The 14,244-nt window shown below is 38.6% G+C and overlaps 1 protein-coding gene across 1 annotated transcript in view; it reads left to right on the forward strand.

The window, feature by feature from the left end:
- Positions 1-5,788: 5,788 nt before the first annotated feature.
- Positions 5,789-14,244, forward strand: part of LOC146788609 (mucin-4-like) — a 139,425-nt gene continuing 130,969 nt past the window's right edge. Inside the window, exons 1-2 of the mRNA XM_085633181.1 lie at positions 5,789-5,840; positions 8,327-8,581. Of these exons, the coding sequence (XP_085489307.1) occupies positions 5,822-5,840; positions 8,327-8,581 (274 nt within the window). The 5' untranslated portion in view covers positions 5,789-5,821. The remainder of the gene's footprint in view (positions 5,841-8,326; positions 8,582-14,244) is intronic.

Here is a 14,244-nt window from a genome sequence, read left to right on the forward strand (position 1 = left end):
AGCCTCAAATGAGACAACGTTGTATGAAAATGTGTCCATCACAAATTTAATACCTGGCAACCTGTACGCATTCAAAGTCTCTGCTGTGGGTGGAAATGGTGTACTGGGAAAAAGTAGTCTGTTATCGGAATTCATAGGTGAGCGATTTCTCTATTAAATTGGTATATTTTGATGGATGTGCCATTATTGCATGTAATAATACTTTCTTCAAGTTTACAAAATGCACATGTTAGCTGCATGCATACTCTCAACTGGTGGCAATAATTTAACTTCAGCAAGTGGAGACCATTCCATCTCTCCTTATCAAAACTGGAGAACGAAAATATGCTATTTGTCTGCTTGTGTGAGGTTTTCAAGCCTTTTGAAGTCAACCGATAAGAGCAGTTTCAGTCCAAATTCCTTACAAGGGATATTTCCAGGCCAAAGCAATCTGGATTGATTTAAACAAGGTTATCTTTAGGCTTTTTAATTTAAGCTGTTGGATATCATTTCACAAAGCATATTGTGTGTGTTTGAGAAAGTTACTGATTTCTCAGGAATTCTTAATTAGTCCTTACAGTGTGTCTGATTAATTTACATTAGGAATAGATTTTCAGGAAAAATCAAAATAATAAGGTTTAATTGTGAGCAATATTTAATATAGTGAGAGTTTTACATAAAGAATTGTGAATAATTGATAATTTAAAAAGTTTCTTTTAGTTTTTGGAAAATTTTATGCATCATTCAATTAAATCAGAAATATGTTATGTATGCTTCTTTCCTGAAAACTAAAGGGATCCCAATCATATCAGGACTGCTCTTTCGTGCATTTCCAAGGTGTGAATCTAACTACTAGGCAAAGACAATGACCACAAATGTCTGAGAAGGAGGAATGTATTGCTGGAGTTCAAACACATGAACACAGAAACAACTTCCCTGCTAGCATATTTGCTCAAAGTCAGTAAATCCACATTTGCATGCCCCATTTACCTAAATGGACTCAACACCAATTCTGGAGTTTTTTTTAAATTATTTTTTGCCTAACTGTGTTGAGTTAAAGAGGCTTATTTTTAGTAACTTAGTTTCCTCAGCAGAAAGATTTTAAAACGACTTTGTTTTTATCATTATTAAGGGTGGGCGTAAATGGCGGATTGCTACTTTGCAGAATTTAACGAAGTTGAACAAAAACTCAATGATCCGTGATCCGTTGGAATCCCAATTAATAAAACAGAAACCTCATATACTTTTGGTAAAATAACAAGTATCTCTGTCTTTATCTGATAAAATGCATATTGTCATTTCACAAAAGTGAAAATGAAAATTTAGAAAGCAGTGAGAGAGGTGATGATTTTGGGATCCTCCCTAACCTTGGCGAGAACCAAGCAGATGCCTTGAAAACAAACAGCATATCTTGCTGCACAATTCGGTGGTGGTCCCATCCTCTTAGGACCAGCCCAAGCACAGTTATGGGCAAAAATACAATCCCAACCAATCACAACCATAGGCCCTGCAAAGCATTATGGGATGAGATTATCAGTGGGCAGTGAATATTATAGTATCCAAAATCTAAATAATTCTACAAAGAGCTGCAGTTCAACTACTCGTTACTAGGTGTTCCTCATGAGTCAAATGCAAAAGCATTGAAACCCTTTCATGAAGCTGTATAGAATTATTTTGATATTGGATACCATAATATTAACTGCCCACTGCTAATCTCGTCCCATAATGCTTTCCAGGGCCTTTGGTTGGGATTGCATTTTTGCCCATAACTGTGCTTGGGGTGGTCCTAAGAGGATGGGACCACCACTGAATCGTTCAGCATGATATGCTCTTTGTGGTCAAGGCATCTGCTTGGTAAATCTGTCTAAAATCAATCCATTCTAGCTGGGAGAACAAAATGAATATATCAGTCAACTGATGGAAATAGATAGAAGCTATTAAGTCACAAATCTGAGATTACATTTGATCAGATAGAGGACTATACAAAGTTTGTGACATGGAAGCTATATAGGTTTTAAATGTATAAAAATTAAGAAAATAATAAAAGCAGTTGGAGGGATCTGCCTGCCCTGATTTACAAAATTCTGGCACATCAGAATTTTACAGTGTACATGAAGTCAAAATATATGTGTACTCATTGTACAATAGAAAATAAGCTAATCTCTAATTCACCACATATGTTGCAAGAGAGACTCATTGTCTTTTAAGTGTATATTTCAACTAAATGTAACCACTGTATCAGTGATGAATTTGGGGAAATGTTTTTCTAGAAAGAATAGTATTGAGTTACAGGTTCTCACAGTTGGGGGTTGAGAACAAGGCCTCATAACTGAAGCGATTTATTTGAAAACGTTTTTACATTGCTGTTTTGGGAATTTATATTTCTTTAGGAGAAAACTTAATTTTGAATTCCAAAATCAAAGAAGCAGCGATGGTAGGAAGTAATTCTTTCTACTGTGAGATCAGCCATGCTGCATATTATTGCCAATGACAGATAACATGAAAGAATTTGCTATAGTTTATCTGTAAGGAAAAAGATTCTGACAATTCTGTAAATAATTTTATGAATGTTGCTCCATATTCCATCTTCTCATTTCAGTATGCAATGTAACCAACAATCTAAATGTGACAGTCATCACCATTGATTCAATTTCTTTGAGCTGGCTACCACCGACTGGCAACAAAAGCTCCTATTTCGTGCAAGTTTTTGGAAACCCAGACTCAAATGTGACAACATTGTATGAAAATGCGTCCATTGCAAATTTAATACCTGGCAACCTGTACACATTCAAAGTCTCTGCTGTAGGTGGAAATGGTGTACTGGGAAAAAGTAGTCTGTTATCAGAATTCACAGGTGAGTGTTTTCCATATAAAATTGGTATATTTTGATAGATGTGTCATTATTGCATGAAGTAACATTTTTTCAAGGTTATACAATGCATGTGTTAGCTATATGCATATATGTAAATGCTGGGTATAATACAACTTCAGCAAGCAGAGACCAAGCCATCTCTCCTTATCAAAACTGGAGAATATAACTGTGCTCTTTCTCTGCTTGTTTGAGGTTGTAATGCCTTGAAGTCAATCAAAAGGGAGATTTCCAGTCCTAATTCCCTGCAAGGGAAATTTCTAGTCCAAAACAAATTGGATAATTTTAGCAAGGTTCTGTTTAGAATTTGAATTTAAGCTATTACAGATAATTTCACCAGAAAATATCTTGTGTGTTAGAGAAAGTTAAAGATTTGTCAGGTTTCTAATTAGGCCTTATAGAGTGCCTCATTAATTCACAATAGCAATGGACTTTCACGAGTGTTCAAAAGAATAATTTATAAATATGAACAATTTTTATCATAATGAGAGTTTTACATGAAGAAATGCAAATATATGTTAAATTAAATGGCATTTTTTATGTTTTTGAAATATTATGAATTATTCAATTATATGCAGAGGCATGCTATCTATGCTTCTTTCCTGGAAACTAAAGGGATCCCAATCATATCATTGTCATGCCTTCCCAAGGTATTGAATCTATCTACCTAGCTAAGTGAATAACCACAAATGTCTGAAAAGAAGGAATACATTGCATGATTTCAAACACATGAATGCATAAACAACTTCCCTGCTAGCATATTTGCACACAGTCAGATAATCCACATTTGGAAACCCGATATACCTAAATGGACTCCTCACCAATTTTGGAGTTCTTACTTTTATATTATTTTTTTGGTCCAACTGTGTTGAAATAGACAGATTATTTTTCTGTTAGTGAGTTTCCTCTGAAGAAAGGTTTTAACACAAGTTTGTTATCATCCTCACGAGAATACCTCTTTAGCTTTAATATTGCTGAGCACAAAGTTGTTGATGCAATTTGAATCTCTGTACAAGCAGATATTTGAATCTAAACACACATAGGGGTCCATTACGATGGCGGGCGGACAAACCGCAAAGGCAAACAGGACCAATGGGCAGAGGTACGGTGGTCCCGCCATGGCAATTAGGATGCCACCGCCACGGCGGCGGTGGCTTCTCGCATATATTACATTGCGGCGGGCGGTGCTGTAAGCAGCACCCGCCACAATGCAATATATGCATGTCATGCATTGGTATGCACATCGTGACAGGCACCGCACGGTGCCTGCTACCTTGTGTATGCCAATGATAAGTGCAGCCCCCCACCTCCCCGAGGGCCCGCAACGGGTCCCCAAAGAGAACTCTGCATGCCTTTCCATGGCACATCCTAATATGGATGGCGGTGCCTGCAAGGCACTGCCACCATACTGAAGGCCTTTTCCGCCCAGCCGGAAATCCGACTGCCGGAAAAGCGGCGGACGGTCTTTCCATCTGCCACGGAACCTCTCGCCATGCTAATATGGCGGGGGTGTAGATGGGTCATTTGGCAGGCGGATCGCCGCGGCCGGCCCAGAAATGGCCACCGCCGGCCCGGCAGTGGCGATCCGCCGCTATGCTAATTTGGCCCCATAGTATTAGCTTATTGCGCATTTCAAATTCAATAGAAAAAGACTGTTTACTGGTTTTATCATTAAACGTGAAAATAGTCCTGGGATACTTATGGAAAAGTGAGCATTTATTCCTGTATTTGCAACATATGACAAAATAATTCTATGAAACTGATTTTTTTATGCCTCAATCCATTTGCAATATTTGTATTTGCATAGTTGTAATATTTTCTCACTTCATGTTAAATGAAATTACTAATTGCAAACTGTCATCTAAGAAATTAATGAAAATAAACATTCATATAATTCCATCTTCAGAAAGAATATCAATAACTGTTAATCTGCTATAAAGCAACTCATTTACAAATTTTCCAAAAACTTGCAATAGGTGGTTTCTGAAAAAGTGATCAGAAATATCTCAAAACAAATCAATTCAGTTTGGGTAACAACATTAATATGTGAGTCAAATATTAAAAATAGACAAAAACCACTAACTCACTATTCTGAGACTTCAGATGATCCAGTAGAAGGCCATACAATGTATGTGACCTGAAAACTATATAGGTTTTCAGTAGCATACAAATTATAAAAAATAAAGAGCAGTTGCAATAATCTGGCTGCCCTGATTTGTAAAATTCCAGCATATCAGAATATTATATCATACATGAAATCAAAATATATGTGTAGTCATTGTGAGTAAGAAAATAAGCTAACCTCCGAACTACCACATATATTAAAAGAAAAGCTAATTCTCTGTTAAGTGTACATTTTAACAGTACTTAAACACTGTATCAGTGATCAATTTTGGGAAACGCTTTTCTAGAAATAATGGACATTTTTTAATGTCCATCACAGTTAATAGTTGAGAATAAAGTATCATAGCAAAAGGATTTTAATTGGAAAAACATTTTATTGGTCTTAAGGGATATCATATTCTTAAGTGTAAGTTTCAATTTTCAATTCTGAAATCAAAGAGGCGATGGTGTCAGGAAGTATCTCACTGTATTAGAAATCTATCATACTGTATATTGTTGTTGATGACAGGTACATTTTTTACCTTTTTCTGTAATTATCTGTTAGGAAAAATATTTCAGAAAATTATGTAAAATTTGTGCGAATGTCGCATCACATTTTATTTTTTTGTTTCAGTACCCAATGTAATCAGCAATCTAAATGTGACAAACATCACCATTGATTCAATTTCTTTGAGCTGGCTACCACCGTCTGGCAACAAAAGCTCCTATTTAGTGCAAGTTTTAGGAAATCCAGCCTCAAATGAGACAACGTTGTATGAAAATGTGTCCATCACAAATTTAATACCTGGCAACCTGTACACATTCAAAGTCTCTGCTGTGGGTGTAAATGGTGTACTGGGAAAAAGTAGTATGTTATCGGAATTCACAGGTGAGCGATTTCTCTATTAAATTGGCATATTTTGATGGATGTGCCATTATTGCATGTAATAATACTTTCTTGAAGTTTACAAAATGCACGTGTTAGCTGCATGCATACCCTCAACTGGTGGCAATAATTTACTTCAGCAAGCGGAGACCATTCCATCTCTCCTTATCAAAACTGGAGAACGAAAATATGCTATTTGTCTGCTTATGTGAGGTTTTCAAGCCTTTTGAAGTAAACTGATAAGGGCATTTTCAGTCCAAATTCCTTACAAGTGATATTTCCAGGCCAAAACAATCTGGATTGATTTAAGCAAGTTTATCTTTAGGCTTTTTAATTTAAGCTGTTGGATATCATTTCACAAAGCATATTTTGTGTGTTTGAGAAAGTTACTGATTTCTCAGGAATTCTTAATTAGTCCTTATAGTGTGTCTGATTAATTTACATTAGGAATAGATTTTCAGGAATAATCAAAATAATAAGGTTTAATTGTGAGCAATGTTTAATATAGTGAGAGTTTTACATAAAGTTTCTTTTAGTTTTTGGAAAATGTTATGCATCATTCAATTAAATCAGAAATATGTTATGTAGCTTCTTTCCTGAAAACTAAAGGGATCCCAATCATATCAGGACTGCATTTTTGTGCATTTCCAAGGTGTGAATCTAACTACTAGGCAAAGACAATGACCACAAATGTCTGAGAAGGAGGAATGTATTGCTGGAGTTGAAACACATGAACACAGAAACAACTTCCCTGCCAGCATATTTGCTCAAAGTCAGTAAATCCACATTTGCAAGCCCCATTTACCTAAATGGACTCATCACCAATTCTGGAGTTTTTTTTAAATTATTTTTTGCCTAACTGTGTTGAGTTAAAGAGGCTTATTTTTAGTAACTTAGTTTCCTCAGCAGAAAGATTTTGAAACAACTTTTTTTCATCATTATTAAGGGTGGGCGTAAATGGCGGATTGCTACTTTGCAGAATTTAACGAAGTTGAACAAAAACTCAATGATCCGTGATCCGTTGGAATCCCAATTAATAAAACAGAAACCTCATATACTTTTGGTAAAATACCAAGTATCTCTGTCTTTTATATGATAAAATGCAAATTGTCATTTCACAAAAGTGAAAATGAAAATTTAGCAAGCAGTGAGAGAGGTGATGATTTTGGGATCCTCCCTAACCTTGGCGAGAACCAAGCAGATGCCTTGAAAACAAACAGCACATCTTGCTGAACAATTCGGTGGTGGTCCCATCCTCTTAGGACCAGCCCAAGCACAGTTATGGGCAAAAATACAATCCCAACCAATTCCAACCAAAGGCCCTGCAAAGCATTATGGGATGAGATTAGCAGTGGGCAGTGAATATTATAGTATCCAAAATCTAAATAATTCTTCAAAGAGCTGCAGTTCAACTAGTCGTTACTAGGTGTCCCTCATGAGTCAAATGCAAAAGCATTGAAATTATTACATCAAGCTGCAGTTCCACTAGTCGTTACTAGGTGTCCCTCATGAGTCAAATGCAAAAGCATTGAACCCCTTTCATGAAGCTGCATAGAATTATTTTGATATTGGATGCTATAGTATTCACTGCCCATTGCTAATCTCGTCCCATAATGCTTTCCAGGGCCTTTGGTTGGGATTGCATTTTTGCCCATAATTGTGCTTGGGGTGGTCCTAAGAGGATGGGACCACCACTGAATCGTTCAGCATGATATGCTCTTTGTGGTCAAGGCATCTGCTTGGTAAATTTGTCTAAAATCAATCCATTCTAGCTGGGAGAACAAAATGAATATATCAGTCAAATGATGGAAATAGATAGAAGCTATTAAGTCACAAATCTGAGATTACATCTGATCAGATAGAGGACCATACAAAGTTTGTGACATGGAAGCTATATAGGTTTTAAATGTATAGAAATTAACAAAATAATAAAAGCAGTTGGAGGGCTCTGCCTGCCCTGATTTGCAAAATTCTGGCACATCAGAATTTTACAGTGTACATGAAGTCAAAATATATGTGTACTCATTGTACAATAGAAAATAAGCTAATCTCTAATTCACCACATACGTTGCAAGAGAGAATCATTGTCTTTTAAGTGTATATTTCAACTAAATGTAACCGCTGTATCAGTGATGAATTTGGGGAAATGTTTTTCTAGAAAGAATAGAATTGAGTTACAGGTTCTCAAAGTTGGGGGTTGAGAATAAGGCCTCATAACTGAAGCGACTTATTTGAAAACGTTTTTACATTGCTGTTTTGGGAATTTATATTTCTTTAGGAGAAAACTTAATTTTGAGTTCCAAAATCAAAGAACCAGTGATGTTAGGAAGTAATTCTCTCTACTGTGAGATCAGTCATGCTGCATATTATTGCCAATGACCGATAACATTTAAAGAATTTGCTATAGTTTATCTGTAAGGAAAACAACTTCTGAGAATTCTGTAAATAATTTTATGAATGTTACTCCATATTCCAAATTCTCATTTCAGTATGCAATGTAACCAACAATCTAAATGTGGCAGTCATCATCATTGATTCAATTTCTTTGAGCTGGCTACCACCGACTGGCAACAAAAGCTCCTATTTCGTGCAAGTTTTAGGAAATCCAGCCTCAAATGTGACAACGTTGTACGAAAATGCGTCCATCACAAATTTATTACCTGGCAACCTGTACACATTCAAAGTCTCTGCTGTGAGTGGAAATGGTGTACTGGGAAAAAGTAGTCTGCTATCGGAATCCACAGGTGAACGTTTTCTATATAAAATTGGTTTATTCTGATTGATGTGTCATTATTGCATGAAGTAAAAAAAAATTCAAGATATAAAATGCATGTGTTAGCTGCATGCTTATCTATAACTGTGGGGTAGAATCCAACTTCAGCAAGCAGAGACCATTCCATCTCTCCTCATCAAAACAGGAGAATAAAAATGTGCTGTTTGTCTGCTTGTTTGAGGTTTTAATGCCTTGAAGTCAATCAAAAGGGAGATTTCAAGTCCAAATTCCCTACAAAGGAAGTTTTTCAGTCCAAAATAAACTGGATTTTTTAGCAAGGTTCTGTTTAGGATTTGAATATAGGCTATTAGACATCATTCCACTAGAAAATATCTTGTGTTTTGAGAAAGTTACTGATTTCTCAGGTTTCTTAATTAGGCCTATTCCTGTGCCTCTCTAATTTACAATAACAATAGATTTTCAGGAGTAATCAAAAGAATAATGTTTAAGTGTGAGTAATTGTTAACATGATGAGAGTTGTACATGAAGAAATGTGAATATATATTAAATTAATAGGCATTTTTTTATGGTTTTGAAAATGTTATGCATCATTCAGTTATATACAGAGGCATGTTAGCTATGGTCCTTTCCTGTATACTAAAGGGATCCCAATCAGATCATGACTGCATCTTCCTGCCTTTCTAAGGTGCGAATCTATCTACCTAGCTAAGCGAATGACCACAGATGTCTGAAATGAAGGAATATATTGCATGATTTCAACACATGAATGCATAAACAACTTCCCTGCTAGCATATTTGCACACACAGTCAGATAATCCACATTTGGAAGCCTGATTTACCTAAATGGACTCCTCACCAATTTTGGAGTTTTTACTTTTCTTATTTTTCTGTCCAACTGCGTTGAAATAGACAGATTTATTTTAGAGTAATTCAGCTTTCTCTGTTTATTGTTATCATCCTCATGAGAACACCTCTTTAGCTTTAAAATCTTGAGCACAAAATTGTTGATGCACTTTGAATCTCTGTACAAGTAGATATTTGAATCTATACGCACATAGTACTAGCTTATTGCACATTTCAAATTTAATGGCAAAGCACTGTTTACTAGTTTTATCATTATATGTGAAGATAGACACGGGATACTGATGGAAATGTGAGTCTGTATTCTTGTATTTATGACATATGACAAAATATTTCTATGAAACTGATTTGTATATGCAGCAATGCATTTGCAATATTTATATTTACATAGTTGTAATATTTTCTCACAACTTGTTGAATGAAAATACTTGCTGCAAACTGTCATCAGAGAAATGATTGAAAATTAACATATAATTCCATCTTCAGAAAGAATATCAATAACTTTTAATCTGCTATAAAGCAACTCATTTGCAATTTTCCGAAAAACTAGCAAAATATGCCTTCCGAAAATATGATCAAATCATTCCAGTTTGGGTATCAAAATTAATATATCAGTCAAATACTATAGACAAAAGCCACTAACTCACTATTCTAAGGCTTCAGATGATCTAATAGAAGGCCGTGCAAAGGGCCCGATTACAATCTCTTACGGAAAGCATTGGAACTAAATAATTTCCGGAATGCTTTCTGACAGACTCAACCGCAATCCATCCGACCGAGCCGTCAGGAAACAGGTCCGATGCAACCGACTTGTTCGGAAATGCTCAAGACTAGAATTCCGGTTACGGATCAGACTCGGTTTAACCGGCGAGCAAATGACGATGCATCCGACTCGGTTTATGAACCGTGTCGGTTTGTGTCACAAAAGGCAACTTAAAAATGTCAAATAATGTCAAAACAAACATTGGCAAAGCCAAACAAATGTTAAAAAATTAGCTGCACCCACCAATCCACCTATATAAAGGGCCAAATAGATGACCATGATCCTCTGCACAAACTGAGCAGCTGGGAGGACACATAAATAGCCACAGACTCACTGCTCTCTGCCTCTTACACTCACACTTCATCCACAACACAACTTGCACACATTTTTATTTTGCCAAAGTATACCCTCAAACACACATTGTTTTACTTATTCACACTCACCCTCAACTTAACCTTAACACTCACCCTCATCTCCATCTTTATCCTCACCCTCACCATGCCCCAAAGAGGCAGCTAGGGTCACAGAGAAGGAGTTGGAAGTGCTTGTTGGTGAAATACTCAGAGTAGAGCCACAGTCATTTGGGAACCAAGTCCAACAAACCTCCCTATTCCAGAGAAATAGGATGTGGGACAGGATAGTCAACAAGGTCAATGCTCAAGCTCCTTGCATGCGCACAAAGGATGATATCAGGAACAGGTACTATGGTGTGCGAAGGAGGTGTTATGTCCTTTAGGCTAGTCCTGTCATGAATACCCCTTTTTACATACATTGTCCAATCCACAAGGTTCTGAAACCTGTGACCTTTTACCTAGTGGCTTACTCCTGTCTCTTCCACACCAGGCTCTTAGTATACTACCTGTACCTGACATACATAAACATGTCCTTAGGCACAGCATAATTACTCTGTATAAGGTCACCACTTTTTTTTCATCTTTGGCCAACAGCCAACTCTGCATGTATGCATTTGTTTGGAAAAACACTTATTATTATTTTCAAAACATTCCTGCTTGTTTTCAAAGCATTCATGATTGTTTTATACAGGGGGTAGTAGTTGCACTATAGAGCTAGCTGGTTTAACGGCTGACATATCCTGTGGGGGTGTCCGGAAGCAGTTGGGACACCAAGCCCTCAGTTTAGGTCATCTGAAACAAGCAGGTCCTGGTGATTCCTAGGAACTACACGACAGATGGTCAAGAAACTGATGGCCAGAGAACACTCCCAGAGCCACCACCCTTGCACTACACTTCCTGGGAGGAGAAGGTGCGTGACATCCTTCCACCGGGGACGTCTATGGAATATCAGGGTCACATGAGTCTGGTGAGTACTAACTGCCCATTAGAAATATTGTTTCCAAATACACATCCATGGACATAACTGTCAAGGTTACAGTGATACTAATGACTGTTTTCCAAGTTTCTAAAAACAAAAGTTAATGAGCAGGTGATGTGTATGCCATATTGACCAACAACCTACCTGAAATGAAATGTGAACGTTATCAAATTTGAACCATGTACATACTACTTACAAACTCACAGCAAGACCTTCTGCTCCAAACAACAGTAACCAGCATCAGCCAGCTTGCCAGCACAGTTACACATACTCTCAGGAAAGCTGAGTCACAGGTAGGCTGGTTGGGATGGCTTGGAAGGTGTGTGTAGGCACAGGCCTGATGGGATTTGTAGTCACAACAAACACTCCTCCTCATACCCGTACCAAATAGCTCATCTGGGTCTATGGTTACCTGTGTGGAGAAGTGTACTTGAAAAATGACTCTCACTGCTACATGGTGTTGATTTTGAAGCCAAAAACCATCATGCCCATGTGCTACAAACACCATGCCCCAGTGTCTGCCATCTTGCCAGTACATTTCCATTTACTCTCAGGGACTGCATAGTCCCAGGTGTTGTCTTTGGGCTGGATGGGAAGGTGTTTGGAAGACAGGGCATGATGGGATTTGAAATCTGTGCAAATAATACTCCTCCCACACAGCCTAACAAGCCCACCAGAAAACATGCTTACCTGATAGTGGTTGGAAAAGGACTGGCAAGGTAGCTGACACTGGGGACGGGTGTCAGGAGCACATGCCTTGATGGGAGTTGTGGGCAAAGCAAACAGCAGGCCCCAGTATCAGCCATCTTGAATGTACACTGTACTCATTGTCAGGACATCACTCTTCATGATGGCCTAGTTGTGGTGCCTGGGAGGAGGAGTGTCTACAATGACTACATCTTCCATCAGGCACTGTCCTCCACACACCTTCCCACCAAGCTCAAACAGCACACATGGGACCATGCTGTCCCTGATGGTGAGTGGAAACGGACTGACAAAATGGCTGACGCAGGGGACTGGTTTTGTGGACCACTATGCCCTGCTGGGAGCACCATTCACCAGTGTCAGACATCTTGCAAGTACATTCCCACTCACTGTCAGGGAAGCTGCGTTACAGGTAGACTTCTGGAGCTGGGTGGGAAGGTGTGTGTGGGACAAGGCCTGATGGGAGTTATAGCTATTGCAAATACTCATCCTCTCACCCAGCCCTGCTAACTCCTCTGTGCCTATGCTTACCTCACAGTGAGGACCAGTGCACTGGCAAGATGGCTGACACTGGTGCATGGTGTTTGGTGCACAAGGCCTGTTTGGAAGTTGCCTTCAAGGTTAACATCTTGCAGCAGTGTCAGCCTCCTTGCTAGTATAAATCCCTTCACTGACAGTTAGCCATTGTCTTAGAGGAGTAAGTTGGGCTGGGTGGGAGGAGGAGTATTTGGAAAGGCTACAACTTACATCAGGCCCTGTCCAACATATACCTTCCCACCCAGCACAAACAGCCCAACAGGAACTAAGCTTACCCACAGTGAGTCCAAATTTACTAGCAGGATGCATTTCACTGAGCACTGGTGTCTGACTTTTCCACAACTACCAACAGAGCCTTGTGCTCCAAACGTCAGGCACCAGTGTGAGCCCTCTTTGTCAGTGCATATCCACTCACTCTCGGGGTGCTGTGTTTGCACGTTGGAATGTGTGTTTGTAGTACAGGGCCTGATGGAAGATCAGGCCATTGAAAACACTCCTACTCCCACACAGCCCTACAGGCCCACAATGAAACATTCTTAACCTGACAGTGAGTGTGAATGTCACAACAAAATACCTGAGCTTGGTGAATGGCGTTTGGAGCACAAGGCACTGATGGTATGTGGACCAAAGGCAGACACCTTTCCATAGTCTCAGACATCTTGGAAGTACATTTCCACTCAATGTTAGGAAAGCATATATCTAGGTTGGGTGGTTGGGTGGGAATGTGTATGTAGGACAGGGCCTGATGGGAGTATGAATAACAGCAAACCCTCCTCCACACACATAGCACCACAACTTCATTGGGGGGAATGACTTCCTCAAAGTGAGTTCATGTGTACTACCAAGATTTCATATGTACTACCAAGATTTCATACACTGCGGACTGATGTCTGAAACTATCACAACTACCACATTTACCTCTGTGATGCAAACACCAGCCACCAGCGACAAACATCTTGCAAGTACACTTACCAGCATTGTCTGGACAATACTCTTCCTGGTGGCCTGGTGGGGCTGGGTGGGTGGATGTGTGTAAGTTTCACTATTAGTATACAAGCAATCAAACCTATGCTCATCAGAGGTCTTTGCCACAATATGACATGAATCTGAGTTTGTGAACTAATCTGTCTATGGTTTCAATGTACATAATACATGATCTGTGTAGGCACAAAGCTAAGCAGTAACACATTGTGCTACTCAAAGCTATTCACATGTGTATAGAAAGATGAGAACAAGAAGGACCTCGCTCACAGCCAGCCAAAAAACATCTGAAAAAATACCATACTGTGAGTGTGTAGGGAACCACAACAGTGTGACTGCTAAAGACATGCACTAAGCCCAGTACACAGGCCTAAAAAATAACTACATTGAGAGAAAAAGAGTAGGTGTATGACGTGAAAGTGCAGATGTGGAAATCTCCAACACACCTGTGTCATTCACAGGGTGTCACAAAGCAGTCAATGTCAATGGACATG

This window comes from Triturus cristatus, chromosome 11, assembly GCF_964204655.1.
Source record: "Triturus cristatus chromosome 11, aTriCri1.1, whole genome shotgun sequence".
Taxonomy (NCBI): domain Eukaryota; kingdom Metazoa; phylum Chordata; class Amphibia; order Caudata; family Salamandridae; genus Triturus; species Triturus cristatus.